At 36.5% G+C, this 20,303-nt stretch overlaps 1 protein-coding gene across 5 annotated transcripts in view; it reads right to left on the bottom strand.

The window, feature by feature from the left end:
* Window positions 1-5,706: 5,706 nt before the first annotated feature.
* Window positions 5,707-20,303, bottom strand: part of ATAD2B (ATPase family AAA domain containing 2B) — a 177,829-nt gene continuing 163,232 nt past the window's right edge. For 4 of the 5 annotated variants that reach the window (XM_525707.7, XM_009442106.5, XM_016947998.4 and 1 more), the window contains 5 exons: window positions 19,237-19,374; window positions 14,466-15,149; window positions 11,690-11,817; window positions 11,223-11,351; window positions 5,707-9,130 (listed from right to left, as the gene is read on the bottom strand). In XM_525707.7, the coding sequence (XP_525707.2) occupies window positions 9,089-9,130; window positions 11,223-11,351; window positions 11,690-11,817; window positions 14,466-15,149; window positions 19,237-19,374 (1,121 nt within the window). In that variant the 3' untranslated portion in view covers window positions 5,707-9,088. The remainder of the gene's footprint in view (window positions 9,131-11,222; window positions 11,352-11,689; window positions 11,818-14,465; window positions 15,150-19,236; window positions 19,375-20,303) is intronic. The other variant, XM_063790083.1, reaches the window with a different exon arrangement.

Raw genomic sequence — 20,303 nt, 5'->3', positions numbered from 1 at the left:
TTTTCCAGAGTAGAGAGGCCTAAGAAAAGTGTAACATTTAGACACACACCCAGACAGGTCTGTGAAATTCCAGAGCATCAGAGGAAAACTGAAAATTACGAAAGCCTTAGGAGAAGGAAACAAAATCAGGAGAACAAAACAATAAGCAGAAAAGCACCGACTTCTCAGCAGCAATACAGGATATAAATGAGAAAAGTCCAGATATAAGATTCAGTGCAAGAGAAAGGTGAAGGATGTTCGCCCAAAAAAAAAAAAAATGACTACGCAAGACCTTGGTGTACACCAATGCAAAATTGGAAAGGGTTAGAATGTTCCAGGAGAAATTTTCTCAAGAAAATGAAATGCTATAATACCTTACATGTTTGGTGATACTAACAAGAGTTGGGGCCAGGCGCAGTAGCTCATGCCTGTAATCCCAGCACTTTGGGAGGCCGAGGCAGGTGGATCATTTGAGGTCAGGAGTTCGAGACCAGCCTGACCAACACGGTGAAACCCCATCTCTGCGAAATAAAAATAAATAATGCATGGTGGCGCATGCCTGTAATCCCAGCTGCTTGGGAGACTGAGGCAGGAGAATCGCTCGAACCCGGGTGGTGGAGGTTACAGTGAGCCGACATTACACCACTGCACTCCAGCCTGGGCAACAGAGCGAAAATCCGACTCAAAAAAAAAAAGAGAGAGAGAGAGAGTTGGATTGCTGGGGATGAACTGAGGAACAAACTAGTTTTTAAAATTGTTTTTTTTGAGACAGGGTCTCACTCTGTCACTCAGGCTGGAGTGCAGGTGCTGCGATCTTGGGTCACTGAAGCCTCAAACTCCCAAGCTCAAGTGGTCCTCCCATCTCAGCCTCCTGAGTGGCTGAGACTATGATGCATGCCACCAAGCCTGGCTAATTTTTTAATTTTTCTGTAGAGAGAGGGTCTCATTATGTAACCCAGGCTGGTCTTGAACTCCTGGGCTCAAGGATCCTTCTGCCTCAGCCTCCCAAAATGCTGGGAATAAAGGCGTGCTGGGTTCAAACTCATGATTATACATAAAAAAACAGGTAAATAAATACAATGAAGACTATTATTAACAAAAAGGTGTACAAGAAAGTAAACATCATCATAGTACACTAAATAGTTCCACTGTCAATAATTTTTACATAGACACAATAATGCAAATACTGAATAATGATCTGACCAAAATTATAAACAACTGGGAGGATGAGAGGACAAGAAGTGTGAAACGTGTGGTGAGGGCAGATATTACTATATTTTAAATGGTGGGAAATCAAAAGAAAATGACTAAAACTGGAAAATAAAAAGTAGCCATCTAAGAATAGTATTTAGAAACATCAAATAATCAGCTACAGGTGTTGAAAACAATTGGCTCCTGGGAGAATTTTTTTTTTTTTTTTTTTTTTGGAGAAGGAAGGTTCTAGAATCAGGGAACTGCTGTTTTTTATAACAAGCCTTCTAGAACTACTTCATTCTTTAAACTACATACATGTGTTTCTGACTTTAAAATAAATTTTAAAGATATTAATCCCATTTATAGACATTTTTAAACCCACAAAACAATGTTTATAGACACATACAAATGTTTAGAGTGATGACTGAAATTTCTTGAACACTTACTATGTGCCTGGTACTGTTCTAAGTGCTTTACATATATTCACTCAAATATGTAATCATTGCAGTAACCACCATGGGGTTGGTGCTATCACTGTGGCCCATCTTATGGATAAGTACACTGACCTGCAGAGCGGTGAAATAATTTGTCACATGTTGCATAGCCAAGAAGGAACATAACCAGGATTCAAATTCAGACAGTCTGACTCCAGCCGCATACTATTACCTTCTCAAATAAAATAATTTAAAACACAGACAGGATATTCGTCAAAATCATCACAGTGGCTGCCACCAGTAAAGAAAGAAAACGAATGGGATTTGGAATGGGTAGAAAGTAGACTTAAATCGTCTCTGAAATTTTTTCTTTTCAAAAAAGAACTAAAACAAGTATGACAAATTGTTAACATTTAATACTGGGTGGTAGGAACATGCATGTTGTATTATTCTCTGTGGTATTCTACTATTTAAAAATGTTTATTCCTAGAAAAACTTGAGGCCAGGCACAGTTGCTCACGCTTGTAATCCCAGCACTTTGGGAGGCCAAGGCGGGCAGATCACCTGAGGTCAGGAGTTCAAGACCAGCCTGGCCAACATGGTGAAATCCCCGTCCCTACAAAAAGTACAAAAATTAGCCAGGGGTGGTGGCACATGCCTCTAATCCCAGCTACCCACGAGGCTGAGGCAGGAGAATCGCTGGAACCTGAGAGGCAGAGGCCGCAGTGAGCCAAGATCGTGTTACTGCACTCCAGTCTGGGCAACACAACCAGACTCCATAGCAAGCAAGCAAGCACGTACGCAAGAAAGAAAGAAAGCGAGAAAGAGAGAAAGAGACAGAGAGGGACAGAAGGAAGGAAGGAAGGAAGGAAGGAAGGAAGGAAGGAAGGAAGGAAGGAAAGGAAGGAAGGAAGGAAGACTTGAATACGAGCAAAGGAATTTATCATTCACCTTAATGATTGATAGGTTAAAAATTCAATCTCTAAAGCCACACCACAAGATAGGACCCCCCAACCTGATGTTAGCTGTGTAACCTTGGGCAAGTCACCTAAGCATTCTCTATTTCAGTTTCCCCTTCTCTTAAATGGGACCAACAACAGTACCTACCTCCCACAGTTGCTGTGATAATTAAATGGTTAATGCTTGTAATAATACCTGGCACTCAGTTGTCTGCTGCTACTAATACTACTGCTGTATTTATTGTCATCCAAGCATTTACCACTGTTAGGTAACATGTTGTTTGTTTACTCTTTGCTGACTAGACTGTAAGCTCCAAAAAGCAAGGACCTTGCCGTCCTGTCCTCAGCTGTTAACTCCCTTGCCAAGAACAGTGCTCTGGCACTTGCTTTATTTGGCAGTTGCTCAAATAAATTTGTGAAACAGATGTTGACCTGTGATGACAGAGAACTGCCTGTACTTTCCCCTGCAGCTGTCATGCTATTTCACTTCTCAGCCTATGCTTCTGTTGTTCCTTCTGCCTGGAAATCCTTTCCCATCTTGATGCCTCAGCTCAGGCAAGGAACCAGAAAGGCTTCCTTGAGGTTAGGTTACATGCTCCTCCTCTGTATACCTACAGTGCCTAATACAAAATTCAATCTTAACACATGCCGTATTAGACTGAAATGATGTTTGTTATCTGTCTACCCCCACAAGAAGCAGTCAAGCATAGTGATTAAAAGCATCAACTCTGGAGCCAAACTGCCTACATTTGAATCCTGGATGTGTGACCTTGAGCAAATTAATCTATAACTCAGTTTCCTGATCTGTAAAATGGGGATAATAATAGCACCTATCTCATAAGGTTCTTGTAAAGATGAAAAGAATTTGCATTTGTGTCTGTATAGCACTCAGAATAGTCTCCAGCACCTAGTAAACATGATATAAGTATGTTAAATTATAAAAATGTCCTTGAAGACAGACACAATGTCTTGCTCATCTTTATGCTCCCTCAATGCCTAGCACTCTGTAGGCACTGAATAAATGCTTAAATGTTTACTGAACTGACAGCTATTACACTAGTCCAAACAAAAGGATTAGTGCCCAAACTAAGATAACAGGAATGGAGAAAGGGTGATAGGTATGAGACATGCTTAGGGGGAAAATAAATCAACAGAATGTGCTGCATGATTAGAATGAGATGGGTCATAAAGAAGATAAAGTTCAGGTTGACAGCTAGGTTTCTCACCAAGATAGGGAATATAAGGGAAGCAAGAAGGAAAAAGCAGAGTTCCTGGCAAATTTTTAATAACAAAGTGCTTCATTCACTGCTTAATGAAATTTATAAGTGCTTTAAGAGCTTTTAAGAGCACCACACTTTTAAAAAATAATGTGAACTCTGATCAACCATGACAGAAACCTGGCACACAACATCAGAAAGAATTTAAGCTCCATGAAGACACGGACTTTTTCTGTTTAGTTTGCTGCTTTATTTCTAGCACCTGCGACAGTGCCTGATACATGGTAGGCACTTGTTATGTATTTTATAAATGAATGAAAAAATGATTAAGGTAAATTTGTGCCTTCTATGTCATGCAAATCTAAAGGAATTAAATAAGCATCTACTGAATCCTGCACTGCTTCAAATTCCTATAGGGAATACAGAAGAAATATAATACTTTTCTATCTCCCCTTCCCTCATGAATAAATTACTGTTTTATAAATTATATTTACATAGTAACTTACTATGTAATGCAGTACAAAACATAGCTAATTTCTGAAGAAAGATCAGCATACGCCATATATATACATATGTGTAATATATATATATTACACATACATATATAGTATGTATATTATATATATAATACTATACAGCCCTGAAATATGGGCACGGTTTAGATTCTGTAACAATACATCTGATGTAATATGAAAGGTCACACACAAAAAAAAACAAGAACAAACTTTGGTAAAGTGGGGATCGACTCTAGAAAAGCCAGATAGAGATGAAGAGCAAATATAATGCCAACTTTCTCTGAAGTCTTTCCTTATTTCCCCCATTCCTAAACATAATTAATTGGTTCCCTTCCCAGAACTCTGAACGTTATTGTGTCCCTTCTGTTAAAGCACTTATTCCACTGAATCATTACTACTGGTATATATACCAATTCCCCTGGCAGACTCTAAGCTACCTGAGAACAGGAATATGTTATTTGTGTATCCCACATGCCTGGCATAATGTCAGGCACATAACAAACATATACATGTGGGGGTAAAAGAGGGAATGTATATATTTTTAAACAGTCACTAGATAACTTTGTAGGTGTCAGGGTACAGGGATAACATGAAATAGATTTAAAGATTTGCCTCAGATTTTACTGTAGTTTTGAGTCTTATGGAAACTAAAACTAGATAAATAAAACTTCATCTCCAGAGTCCAAAAAACTTGATTGAGCCTCAAATTATAAGCTTTTTATCTAAACATTCAGACAGTGTTAAAAATATGTTTTGCAGGTTTATTATTAACAATCTTTTGATACAGACAAAAGTTGAAATTATAGAATCTGAAAAATCAGGCAAAACAAAGTCTTAACTAAAATCCATCTTTTTTACTGTGATTCAAAAAACAAAAGTAAGAATTTATATTGAGGAAGATCAGTGTACTACAGGAACATGAAAAGGTGTCTCAAGGCACACAGGAAAAATAGGTATTCTGAAGCCAAGAACATTCTATTCACTTGAAGTAAGCCCTTCAAAACTCTGGTATGAAATCTCTGTCCATATTATGTGCTATACTATACAAAGTATGCTGATAACAACCCGATAAAAAGGAAAACATTTTAAACTAATGAACCATATGACCTGATCATATGTTATCGTAGTCTTCCAGCTAGAAAAACAAATCTCAGAAGTAATCCATTTGCTTCTATACAACATATTTTAGACAATCTTCAACTAAAACTAAAACCACGCTTTCTCAACATAAAAAGCTTTCAGCTAAAAAATCGTGAGGTGTACTTAAAATCTAAAAGGAACATATAACACGACTTTTTGGGTGCTTAATAAACAGCAATATGCCTCTCTCTAAAACAGTCTAAATCAGCTAGAAAAGTAGCACTGCATTTGTAGCCAACAGTGATCATAATTAAGCTAAAGAAAGACATGTTTTTCTTGTCATCTTTATTCAAGTATTTCACAGCAGTTATATTACAAATTACAGTAAATGTTCAAATTCCAGAATTCAAAAATTAAATAATTTACTTCAACTAATGTAAAATGAAGTCAAATGCAAAACATCAATTTAACACAATTCTAAATTAAAACTACAAACCCAAAATAGACCATAGTTGATGAAGTCTACTTAAACTACAAAGTAGACATACATGACTGAAACCAAATTGGACTCCCAAAGTCTAAGTAACCAGATGTACAGAATACAAAAGATGCAGGTACAAGCCCAAATTCAAGCTTACAATGTGATTACAAATAATAATTATAATAACAATGGCATTCAGCTACGGGACCTGACACTGAAGATACCTACTGAATAGCACCATAGCTGAACCAACTTAATCAAAAAAGGGAAGAAATTACCCACTCCCTAAAAATAAAATCCAGTAAACCTACAAATACATTGGCTTATGAGAAAAATCAAGTCACGAAACAACATTAAAAAAAAAAAAAATCACAGGTGAGATTCAAGCTCGAAAACACAATTAACTCCACAGCCATCAGTTTCAACCCTAGTGCGGTTCCATCATCTTCGAAAAGCCCCCAGGGTCCCCACAGCTGAGCATGAATTATTGCTGAGCTATGCTGTGATACATATTTTACTCATCTGAGAGCAAGGTTTTACATAGGAGCTTATCTTTATAATGCTCACAATAGGAAATAAGAACAGAGGTCAATTTGTACATATTTTTGCCAATGCTATACAGCAAAAATGAAAAACTTACAGAAAGGTAAACAAAATTGAGTCCACTTTTTTAATTTCACAAGCTGCTTTAAACTATAGAACCACCAGATATCTGTAAAATAAGCAAAACTGGTAAGTGTGTTTTTTTAATCGAGGGAAAGAGGGCCAGAGGAGTTGGTACAATTTCAGCTCATTGTTCTCCCCTTGGCATTAGATTGACTTTCTCTTTAAGACCTAAACTGTTCAAAGTGGCAGTTCCTATACTGAGGTTGCCTCCAATTTCTCCATCTACATTACGGTTACAAAAACAAACAAACAAAAGCAACTTGATCTTTTGGAAGCATTTTAATGCTGAAAATAAATACATTTCCCTTTTCAAACTCACTGATGGCTAAAATCTTAATTAATTGTACAAATTTAGTAACCTACTAAGAAACATGTGCATTTTTTTTCCTTTCACAAGTGCTGCTGTTACTTGAAAAGAACGCTTCTGAATTAGAATAACTGGAATAAATATTTAAAAAAAAATAGTGCAGCAAGAACCTGAGACTTGCAAAAAACCCTTTTACCAGAAACTTGCTACAAAAAATCTGCTACATCTTATTTCATCAAATCTTTAAATTCTGTAACAATTTCCATCAAAATACAAAATGCTAATGTATTAGACAATAAAATAGTTTGAATCGGTATGATGGTAATAAATACTAAAGAAAGCATGAAAATCCTCCCAATAATCAAATTAGAGGTTTCAAATAACCTCCCCTTTAAAATGGTTCATCGTTAATCGCACTTGCCCACCTTAAAAATACAGTGTGTCTACATGGGTAGCATCTTGACTTGTATGACTAACTGGATATTACAGAAACTTCACAGACTAGGTACAAAGAAAACACGTGGCATTTAAAAAAAAATTAAGCTAGAATTAGAAGGCGTTAGATGTAAATGTAAATGCAAAGAAGCACTTTGGATTACTGCAGTAGGCTATGGCCAAAGTATGCTTTCTGCACACTACAAAGAGCCAAAGACAAGGAGACAAGTACCTTAGCTTCAGGATGTAAACGGTGGCAAAGTGATTACAGGACTCTGTAAACACTGTTGGTAACTAAAATACAAAAAGCTGAGGTAGCTCAGAATCTCTGCAGTAGTCCAAGACCATTCGCCCTAATTAAAACCCAAACTACATGTGTTGCATATATTGGAAAGACACACCTGCAGCTAACGGCTACAATGAATGAAGATACCAAGCCAACTTGTTGGCAAAATTTTCTTTTTGTTTAAAAATCATCTGATAAAAAAAGTCACTGCATCCTTTGCCTCGTTGCAACTGCCTAGACTGTGTCTCCAAATTTGTAGAAAGTTTTTGTAAAACTAGTAACCCATAATTAATTTCAGATACATACAATTCACAGAAATCACTCAACAAGATTCAAAATGGTTTCCAATCAAAAAGAAGAGTTGTGAAGGTAAGCTTAGGAGATGGGATTTAAACATTAATACTGTTATTCAAGGACCATACCAGGGCTCGTTTGCAATTAAGCATACAGAAAATGAATTTTATGGAGCTTCTGATGAATTCCTCTCTTTTCTGTCCATTTGGCAAGTCCTGGCTTTAAAACAAAACAACAATTTACTACATATGAAAACCATTTTTCTCTGGGAACTCAAACATGAATAACTATTAAATTGCCACTGACAGAAGAAAAAATGGCCACTATCTATTTATTTTCTAGTCATCATTGTTAGCAATACCAAAACCTGTGCAGTTTTGTTTTTTGTTTTTTGTGTGTGGACTGTGTATTATTCTTTGTTGTTATTCATGTTTCTTAAACCAAAACAGACCTTACAAGAAAACTTACCATTTTAGTATATTATGTGGCTTACTGGGTGTCTTGATTGAGCTTTGAGAATAAGACAGGCATTTCATACCCAAACACTGGTTGTCTCTTAATGACATAGAGTATCAAAACTTATTTTCAAGGTTGTGACCAAAGAAATATTTCTAATTTATTTGCTTCAAACAGCCCATCCTTTTAGCCTTATCTTCCTCAAATGAATAAAAAGGCACGTTAAAGGCAGTTCTAAAGAGCCTGACCTAATTTCATCCAGTTTCTTCAGCTTCCCACCAGAACAGACCATAGCCAACTCTAAAACAGGTTTCAGTCCATTACCCAGATGGGGGAAAAATATGATTAAAGGGGTAAAATGGAGGAAAAAAAAATAACAAGTTACCCACTGTTTAAACAATTCAACACAGTTAGAACTGCCCCCATCCAGTTTCCTCCTGTTTGCTGGTCTGCTCCCTAAGAGAGGAGTCTCCAAAAGAGAGTGCACAAAAAGAGGAGCAGAAGCGAGAGCAGTTTCTGTAGCACCAAAATCTCCAAGCTGTGGGGTTGTATTTTTTATTTGTGGAAAATACAACATGTTTCTGAAGTTCTGTTTGGTTCTTGTAGGCTGGTTGGTTTCAGGTACCTGAGACAATAGCACCAAATTCAACAGAGAGAAAGAATGAGTGAGAGAGCACTTTACACCAAGGCTCTGCACATAATTGGTGCAATTTGAAATTGAATGGCTCAGAAGACTGCTCTGTGAGGAGCAGATTGGAGAGGATAAACCACTCATCTTGAAAAGTTCATAGGAATGTCTCAAACATATGAACTGTTCTTTCCATCTCCTATAAAAGGAAAAAAAATGCATGTTATCTATTAAGGGAAAGACAAAAGTGTTCCTCATTACGGAAGAATTCACTTTACATTTTTAGGGAATGAATTTGAGATACAGGTTAAACTTTGAATATTTTCCTGATTATAATACCATAGGTAATTAAGACTATCTCCCCTAGATACTTCCAAGTACCTCCTATTTTATATTTAGGCCAATAAGGATGATGATGATGGTGGTCACACTCAACAAATAACTCACTTATTATGCCAGTAATATCAGTATGAGGTATGATATGAGTAATATGAATATAAGGATGATGATAGCAACACTTAATGAGTAAGTTATTATGCCAGATATTTACTGAGATTTCTATATATAAAATACATAAATATAAGTAAATATTTATATTTATATGTATGCATATATATATAATTTATATATATAGTTTTAACTCCCATAACATTGAAGATTGAACAAACGTATTACTATCAGGCCCATTTTACAGATAAAGAAACTGAGGCACAGAGGGGATAAATAATTTGACAGCTAACAGGTGGCAGTCAGGATTTGAATACAGGCAGCCACACTCCAGAGACTGAGCCCTTCCTTCCTCATTATATTTCACTAACTCCCAAAGCAAAATGAATGCATTCAGTATAGTGAAACTTATGCCAAAAAGCAGAATGCATTGTGTTCCCACTTCTATTCACTCCAACCAGAGCTGAAAAGAAAGGGTTAAAAAAGAGCCAGAATGAGTGGCTTCCATCACTACCACCATGAAAGCCACTCACTGCTGATTCTGTTATCAATCCCTTCTCTCCCTAAACTAGGCCTCTAGATTATTAGGATTCCACACTGAGATGTTTCACTGGTGAGGAGTATTTAATGCATTCAAGCTAATAAAACTGCAACCATATGAACAAAGAAGTTCTAGAATTAAAAAAAATGTGAATAACTCTACCCCGCACATTTTATTCAGGTGGGCAAATGTCAAATACATCTAAGACACTTGCATTTTTTCCTTCCCTTTAAACAGCTCCAAAGAAATTCTATTCTACATCTCTGCAAAACTAACAGGCTGTATTAACAGATCATCATCCGATCAACAAGTTCTTCCATGTGGCCAACAAAAATCACTCCTGCTAAATGTTTTATCATATATTGCCAAATAAGAAAAGAAAATTACACATGAAAAATAACTATATCCTTTACATATAAATCTTTAATATACTAAAAATATTCCTTGAGAGCAGAGACTTTGTCTTACTCATTTTTTGCATTCCAAACACCCAGCACAGCATCTGGCACTGCAGGTACCCAATAAACATTTAATAGATAGACCACCAGATAAACAAACTAACAGGCAAATCAACAAAGAGAGTTGAATTAAGTCATTTAGCCATTTTGTGGGTAGATGAGTGATTACATTTGCTCAGATGACCTGAAAAGGCAGAAGTGTGGTTTAATGATGGAAATTATATAAACAAAGATAGGAGCTCACATTTATACAGGAAGAATTTCCCTTGGTTTAGAGTTGTCTAGAAAGGGAATGTCTCATCTCTAAAAGTATCTCAGCAAAACGACAGTCGCTCCTTCATATGGCTAATTTATAGGACTAGATTTGACTAAAATAAGATGACTTTTGAGTTATCTTCCAACCATTAATGGCAAATAGGTCTCACTACCCATGCCAACGCCTTTATATCAGCAGTGGCTACCTAGGAAGCAGTGATAAGGAGTGTGGGGCCATGACCACATCCAACAAGCCCAAGTGACAGGCTCAATTGGTACGTCAGTTATAAGCAAGTAGGGAGAGAATTGTGACATACTATTTCTGTATATTTACCACCCTAGAACCATGGATTTCTGTGTTTTGACAAAAAAAAGGAACCCCAGATTACTTCTTTCCAGAGACAAAATGGTACAGAAAGGCTTTATTCTTCAAACTGTAACTCTTAATGATTTTTGTCTTAAATCTTCAAAACATTCTTCAGTTAGTTGGTAAAAGACATAGATGTAGGCAAAATAACTTTTTTTCCTCTTTTCTTTGGAACAAGTAAAATCAAGTATTTGTTTATTCTACAGATAAACTAAACACTTACCTCTACAAGTTGTGATTTGTCATAATCTTTACGATGACGGTAGATACACTGACTAAGAAGAGAATATAATCTCTCAAGCTGATCAACTGCCAGATTGTTGCTTTTATCCACCAACAAATCAAGCAATTTCTAAGAAAAAACAGAAAAGAATAAAATGTAATTTGATTTCACTGGTCAAACTGAAATTGTATATTCAAATGGCTAGTCAATAAACACCATAAAGCTAGGATGTAACAGTGAACATGAAATTAAAAGATTTGAGGGCTTAAAATCATTCCCTTAGAATATCTTGGACTACTCCCGTATCTTTCAACTCCTTAAAATACACATAACTCTTTTTTACTAGGAGCTCTGAGGCATTTATATTTCAGGGTTAAAGCAGGAAAACTACTTTTACTCAACTGCCTACAAACACATTCAAATCTCCGTCCATTCATTTAAAACTGACTGGGAATAGCTAAGCTTACCTTCAATCTCTCACGATCAACTATAAGAGGAGGCACAGGCTCAGATGGCTCTTCTGGAACCAGTTCCAGGCTTGTCGTTTTTGCCTGCTCTAAAATTAATTTACGGTATTTCTTTACTTTAGAAGCACCTATAATTGAGACAAAAAAAGTACACTGCAGCAAGTAAAAGTTAAGAAAAACCAGTCTTAAGCAGTTATAAATTCTTTTACCTACCACACAAATCCCTTTTGGAATGAGGAAGGGTGTATTCTTAAGTGATTTTTTTTAAAGCAACCCAATGTGGTAGATTTTTTATTGGTAAGACTAAGTAACCCAAATTAAAGAAAACTAAACTACAACTTAAAAAGCCAAGTCATACTAGAGTATCACCTAATAAGCATATCCACTAAAAGGAAGATAAAAGCAATCTTCACCTCTAACCACTGACTTAACAAACAGCCTTCACTCTATGACAGCTACCATTTTACAACTGGGAGCTTTCAGAACCGCAAGAAGGGAAGCAACCTAGAAAAGCAGATACTAACAAAAGTGGGGCCCACCTGTCTACACATTTGCCTCCCAACCTAAAACATTCCCTTCAGCATTGCCTGAAATTTCTTGTCTGTTACACTGCCTAAAATTCTATTAGAAATTGATTCAGAGTTTAACATTTTTTTCTTAAAAATATAAACCCATTAAAAGTGTAATAGGGCTGGTGTTCTTTCCTACCTTAGAGTAAATTAGTGTAATCTAATTACTTTCCTCCTCACATTTTGCTGAGACCAGCCACACTAAACAAACAGAAATTTTAAGGTGGATAAGCATAATTTCACGAACCCAGGCATTCTGAGGGGTACAAAGGGTGGGTAGACCATGGAGCCCTGTGCTCCCCTAACTAAGTAGGACTACTCTTAAGAGGAGGATGAGTGAGGGGAAGGAACACAAAGACAAACTTGGACTGTTTCAGAATTTCATACAGGATGTGGCCCATGTCAGGGACACTAAGGAGAACATATTTATTAAGTGTCTCAATGCAGGGACCCGCCTCCGTCCTACATTAGTCCTCTTATTTCTTACTCCCAAGTCTTTAAACTCATCCTCCTTCTCAATGCCTGCTTTATAAAACAAACAGCAAACGAACCAAAGTATTGCCTTCAAAAACATGTATCATGATATATCAGAGAAATTTTATATTTCAGGCTGCTTTTAATGTGAAAGACTTCATAGTTCAATTACCATATGCTAGGAGTTTTGTTAAAATCATATTGATCCTCATTACTACATCCATGGACTTCTAGAGGCCTGAAAACTCAGATTAGGATACTGTCCTGATAATTCCAAATGAAAGCTTCAGGTCAAACTTTTACACAACAATTATCTTTATAGTGTTTAGATCACCAACGGAACACAATATTAATTTAAGCCTTTTTCAGCACGCTTATGGAAATCTCATAGAAATCAGCATTAAAATAGACTCCTCTATCCCCACCCATTCGGCCTCATACCAGATTCCTTCTCCACTTTTCCCATGCTGTTATATTCATTACTTAACCCTAGCTTTAACATATTTTTAAAGTTCTGTCTATCTGATAGCCCAGAATGAATACTGCTCTGAAAACTATTTTAGTATTAAATATTGAAGAATAAGACAAATGTTTAACAGGTAGCATTTAAGAACAGTAAATTTCTCTTTATCCATTAAAGGAATTCTTAGACTTTGAATAATATTTTCCTGCTTCCTAACTCTGCTAAAGGACTTAAAATACTGGCAGAAAAAAAAAAAAAAATTTCCCACATAGCCCAAATCCCAGGCTGAAGCTGTGTACTCCACTCCACACAATTTAGAGAAAATAATATAATTTTAGGATAGCCTCCTATAAGAGTACCTATCCAGGAAGGAAATGTATATTGAGCAGGGTAGATATCAACTCATCCCAGACCCTGCTATGGGCTAAAGAATAATGATAAAGACAGGCTAGAAACCCTTAACTCCCTCTTTCTGCTGCTTCTTATATGAATCATGTAGCCATAAGAAGTCAGAAGCTGGGAGAGTACTCTGATTCCCTGAGAACAAGGTAAACTTGACAATGATCGCTCTGCTTCTTTCCCCCACTATTGGACTTATAAAGCAATGAAGGCTTTTAGACTGAACAGCCCTTGGATTCAACTAACAATGACTGCCTGGAATGAATATACCTTAGTATGTGCCAGTTACCACGAGAGGCAATTAAAATACACGATTAATCCTTGCAACAACACCATTCTGAAGTTGAATTTCCTAGATGAATAAACAGGCTTGGAGAGTGTAAATAATGAGCTCAAAGTCACATGATTATAATGAACAAGAGTGGTAATTTAATCTAGGTCTATATTACTCTTCCGAACATATCATACTGGTATTATCACTAAGTCTTCTCTGCCCACACCCAGCCCATGCCAATAATTCTTCTTGGAATTCCATCTTCTTAACACCTGTGGATTTACTCAGCTTTCAGTCATAAATCCCTGAGGCTAGGGGTGATAATCAGGCAGGAGGCAGAAGAGTAAGCGGCCAGTAAAGCAATGCACTTGAAACGATACACCCTCTGAAACTTAAAGCAAAATTTGGTGCATGCCTCTGTGTGTGTGTGTACGTGCACGCGTGTGTGCTTTTCTAGAGAACAGGATGAAAACTTTAACAGATTCTCAGAGGGGTATAATTATTCATCAACTATTACTACTGGGAACCAGATAAAATACACAACGAATTAACTCTGGAGTTTAAACCTTCAGAAGATTTTTCAAATATTAGCTCTACCTTCTTTATCCAGTTCTGCATCTTTAACCTCCACATCAGGGCCAGGTTCTAACTTCTCATTATTGCTACATTCCAGTGCCTCTAGTTTCTCAAGATCATCTCCATGATTTTCAGTCGAAGTTTCTGGTTTTTCTTTTGACTGGTCCTCCAGAAGAATCTTTTGTTCAGAACTACATTTATCTCCACTATCACAGAAAGAAACTACTTCAAGCTTGCCATTCTGACATTCCAGAACTGGTATTCCTTCAAAACTGTCAGTGGAAGCCTCACCATTTAGACAATTTCCTTTAAGGAAAGTCTCTTTCCTGGAGGTCTGCTCCGGGTTTAAGGAACTGCTGCTGTTGACCAGTAGAGATTCATTTGAACTTTCCTCCTCAGTAGATGCAAAGTTCTCTTTTGTGCCTGCTCCACTGTTAAGCCTCTGCCCCTGGTCCAAGTCCATGATGTCACAGGATGATTCGTCATTGGTCATAGATAAGTCTCCAGTCTCTTCTCCATTTTCCTCATGGCAGTCAGTGCTTACCTCAAACTCTCCATTCTCTAATAATTTCCTGTCCTCCGTATGGTTCTCATAGTCTGCAAATTTGGTGTCTTCTTCATCTTTTTTTAAATTATTAACTTTCCTTTTCTTAATAATTCCTTTACCCCACTGTGATCTCCGCCTTGATTTTCTCCGAACCCGAACTGTTTTACAAGGAAGGAAAAAAGATATGTAGAACTTGGAATGCAATACCAATTTTACATATGTTTATTAAACAGGACCCAAAAGAAAGTAAACCCATGCTGATGTAACACACAAACAAAAACTACTTAGCTCTTGACATTCATGCTGACTAATCCTTGCAACCTACAAATGGAATGGATATGAAGTCAGGGATGAACTCTGCAGAATAAAACATTTTTTAATGTATTTCCTGTATGAGTTTATTCAGCACTAATCTTTTCTACTATCCTAGATCCTACTTTACTACTGTTCCTAATTTTCAACATCCAAAAGCCACGCATATAATATACACATTTAAAGAATGACCACATTACCAGGCTGCCAGAAAGTTTGGGGCCAAAGCCCTGGATTTCCACCAGGAAGGTGGATGTTTTACTAGCAAAAGGTAGCTCCTAAATCATGAAAGAAAATAAAGACATGATTCAATATAGCATAACAGAACAGTTAAGGGTATCCTCACAAAGAAACCTCTCCTTCCAGAAAAAGGAATCACCCAAAGTTAAGTATGACCATGGATAGATGCCTTATAAAGGTTATTTGGACAATTTGGTGAGCCAACTGTTAATCTCTTCTAGCACAAACAGTTCACCCAGCAGCATCAATTTCTTGCAAAGTTATTTGAGAATATGTAGGAAAACTAAGCCCTCTGCTATCAAGGCAACAACAACAACATAAACAAAACACTGAAAATAAATACTTGGTCACTTACGTGAAAAGGGAGGCCTACAAAAGTTGTAAGGACTATACTCTTAGATGCTAGAAACTATCATGAGCTTTATGAGTAGGCAGCTAGGGCCTCTAGGTATTAATGGACCCTGGAATTTTTAATTTCTCACATATGTATCAAATTGAGGTAGATGGTTAAGCAAGTCTACCTCATTGTCCCTTAAATAAACAAAAAGTTAACTTTTATAATTTGGGACACTTGCATAATACAGTTAAGTGTTCTTCAGAACACTTAAATACAAAAATTATTAAAGCAAACCACTTATGCTAGAGCTGAATCACTTCTGGTATCTAACCCCAAATTCTAAATACTAGTTTGTTGAAAGTATCAGAATAAAAATATTCATTTTTTCTGTGGTTATGAACATAATAATTTTAACTTAAAAAAAGACAATATATATGTTTACTACATCAAAGCTGAAAAGCTTCCTGGGCAAAGATATTTTTTAAAGAAAATATAAATATGAAATCACTAACTGTAGGTTGTTTAATCTGTAGTTTAAAAATTGCTTTATAGAGACAGAAAGGAATATGGTCTTTTAATGACAACCCTTGTTTCTTATATTCACACTGCTTAATATGAATTTAGAATCTATCAACAGTGTAGTGTATTTACATACTTATTTAATCCTTTCATCTTTAATCCCTGCTGCATCTCTGTAAATTCACAAGAAATAGATAAATTTAGTTATAAATATTACTCTTCTTTCTTACCTAAGAATATATCTCCTAAAGGTTTCTGAAATCATCTCCAAAATTCAAGTTATTGAGTCATTTGGCTCAACATGTATTTTTCCTTCAAAACTGTAATCCTGTTAGCACTAACTCTTCATTCTTTTCCCCTATTAATTTCTATTTATATAATTTAAAGTTACAGGGTAATTAGCATAGAGAAGAAAATTTCTGTATTAATCTACTGTTAAAATCTGGTACACAGGCTCAGGTGATGGGCATTTGTAAACATCCCATTAGCTATAAGAAAAACTAATCTAGTCCATATAAAAAATAAAAAGCATTCAGCTTGCTCTGACTCTGCAAGTTAGCGCTATTAGGCTTTTACTACCTGACAGGCCATTCCTGACACCATAACCTCTCTTATTCTGCAACCATGTAACTGAAAGTACAATAGGTTCCCTTTTTCTTTCCTAAGCCATGAAACTAGAGCAAAATGAAGCTGAACTCTGCTCAATCAGGAGTCACCTCAACTACCTGACATGCAGTACATAAGCAAAGGCTGGGAGCCCTGCTGAAGCAAGTTACTGCAGGATAGACCTGGCTAATAACGGTAAGAGAAAATGTTCTTAATCTTTGGGAAGTAGGACTGGAGGTATTTTTCTCTTCCCTATATAATTATTTCTAATGGTTGGTATAATTTTGGCAAAATAAGAGAAACAGACCACATTAGCTCCACAAGAAGAGATTTTTGTTTTAGTCACTGATGTATCTTCACAGTACCTGGCATGTGGCAAGAGTATATATTAGTATTTGTGGACCTAATGCTTAATATACCATTTCCAGCTAGGCATGGTGGCTCACACCTGTACTTCCAGCGCTTTGGGAGGCCAAGGCTGACGGATCACTTGAAGTCAGGAGTTCGAGACCTACCTGACAAACATGGTAAAACCCCATCTCTACTAAAAATACAAAAAAATGAGCCAGGTGTGCTGGCAGGCGCCTGTCGTCCCAGTCGCTTGGGAAGCTGAGGTGGGAGAATTGCTTGAACCTGAGGAGGCGGAGGTTGCAGCGAGCCAAGATTGAGCCACTGCACTCCAGCCTGGGCAACAGAGAGAGACTCTGTCTCAAGAAAAAATAAATAAATAAATTTATATATATATATATACACACACACACACACACATATATACACACACACACACACACACACCACTTCCTTCATCGGGGTGCTCTGTGTGAAAAGTCCATTTACAGACACCATCTTTAGAGTCAATTTTTATAGCGTCACTGAGTTTGTTTCCAAAACTAAGGCCTTAGGAAAGCAACTACGCCTTAGGGACATTCAGATTTCTTATTTAAGTTAATGTAAAACAGAAAAATTAAGGGTCGCATATGCCATCTACTGGTAAGAGAAAACAAAACTCATATTTGTAGATTCAAAAAGTTTTTAAAATATTTAAAGGCACTTAAAACTTCTTCAAGTGAATAGTCAATGCATTTTCATTCATAAATATTTGTAGCAGATGCATAGAATGTAAAGAATTTCAAAGTTTAAATTAGAGTACTACGTTACACAATCCAAGTCATGATCTGAAATACAACTAGGCCAAATAGGCTTAATCAGTTTCACAGCATCATCAAGTCCTTTCTCAAACTTTCTCATATACAAATGCCACTTACCAAAAGGGGACAAGCTTTAAAAAGGTGGGTATAGTTTATTCATTCAAATTCAATGCCACTGGTGAAACAACATATTATAGCTAGCTTTACTGACAAAGTAGTTCAGGTTGAGTATCCAAAATCCAACACTTTTTGAGCACTGACATGTCGTTCAAAGTAACTGCTCGTTGGAGCATTTCAGATATCTGATTTTTGGATTAGGGATGCAGAACCAGTAAGTACAATGCAAATATTCCAAAATCCAAAAAAAATCCAAAATCCAAAACACTTCTGGGTCCCAAGCATTTTGGATAAGGGATACTTAACCTGGATTATCACCTTTATACCAGAAAAACAGCATGTATCTTCCAAGGAAGGCTATCTTTAGTGAAACAGAAGAACTCTATTAGAAAGACGCGGTGTTTATTAACATTTGACTTTTGGAAATGTTATAGATCAACATGAATGAGTACAAAAAACTCCCAATTTTCCCTTTAAATACATGTCACAAAAACTACAAAGTAAAGAAGGCTGTGCCAATTTTTCAAACTGAACACAAAATAGTCTCTCAGAAAAATCAACTTCCTGTTGCCAGATCAGACACACCCACATGCGCGAGTGTCCATTTCCCACCCTAAAGAGAACATCCTGCATAGTGTACAAGGAGTGGAGGATAAGGACAGGGGCGGATAAAAATTCTACTGGCTCCACATGGCTATCCAAAAACCAAAGTTTAAAACTGAAAATATTCAAGCCTAGTTCAATTGTCATAGCAAATAATATTGAATAGGGATAGAAAATAACAAATAAAGTTAAAGAAATATATTTCTGATTCAGCATTTACCTCACAAGCTCTTCTTCACCTCTGAAAAGAGATTAAAAGAGCTATGGGAAAAGAGCGGCACTTTGTTTTGTACCCAATTCCTAACATATCTACATCATTCTCAGTTGTTCTCACTACTGGATAACATGAGCTGAAATACTCACATGCACATTTATTTGCAGAGTTGTGCCACACATCCATTGGATTTCTTTGTTTGTGCCGAAATGCCTCTTCGACTCTAGTTTCTGTCTTCCGAGCTCCAGTACTATGAGGATTTATTTGTTCTGATGTTACTGATAAGCCTGCAAGCAGAAGATAAGCAATACCTCTTTAAATATTCCCAGCTACATAAACCAAAAGGTTTTTAAAAAAATCTCAAATACAAAACTGAGTTTTAAAGTCATTAATTATACTTGGGCAGTTTGCAGTTCCAATGAAAGCAGTGTCTTTTGTTTTAAGATGGGTAAGAAACTTAGATATAAAATCATAAAAATAAAACAATCTGGCAGGCCATGTTTACACTTAATCCCCAAAGGGGCCCTATTTTTATTCATTTTAATTCACAAAGGGGCACATTTTACATTATTATGACTGTGGAACAATAAGATTATATATTATCCAAAAATAATGACCTCTGCCATCTTAGAATGTACAACAGTCTACTGGGCTACTAAACCCCATTCCCGTGAACTGTTTCAAAATGCTATTTGCTTCCTGTCGCACCACACTGCAGTCAGTTTGGTTGTCCTGCATTATATTCCTAAGACTAATCATTCTATCTTAATTTTCTTCACTAGAGATTTATTTCTTCTATGTGGTCCTTAAGTTGGTTTTTCTCCAGGTTCTCTCTGTAACCACTTTTCTTCTTACTCTAATCTACACATTCCCCAGCGAAGTATCATTGTGTTCAGGTTCAATTACTATTATATAATAATTCTCAAATCTGTATCTTTAGCCCAAACATCTCTGATCCAGATATACAACTTCTGATCCATATATACAACTCCTTACTTCATATCTCCAACTGAATTTCCTAAAGATAGATCAAATTAAAGATAACTGGTTTATCTTTCCCTACAAAACAAAACAGTTTGTTCTTATAGATTCCCTATCTAGATTGGGAGTATTAGTATCTACTAAGTCACTCAACCAGTAATATGGCAGCCAGTTTTTATTCTTCCTTCACTTCACAGTGCTCTCCATCCCTGCGGCTACATCTCACTTATATTAA

Source organism: Pan troglodytes, chromosome 12 (genome assembly GCF_028858775.2).
Source record: "Pan troglodytes isolate AG18354 chromosome 12, NHGRI_mPanTro3-v2.0_pri, whole genome shotgun sequence".
NCBI classification, from domain to species: Eukaryota; Metazoa; Chordata; class Mammalia; order Primates; family Hominidae; genus Pan; species Pan troglodytes.
Note: the sequence above shows the minus strand (reverse complement) of the source record. Positions and strands in the feature narration are given on the sequence as shown.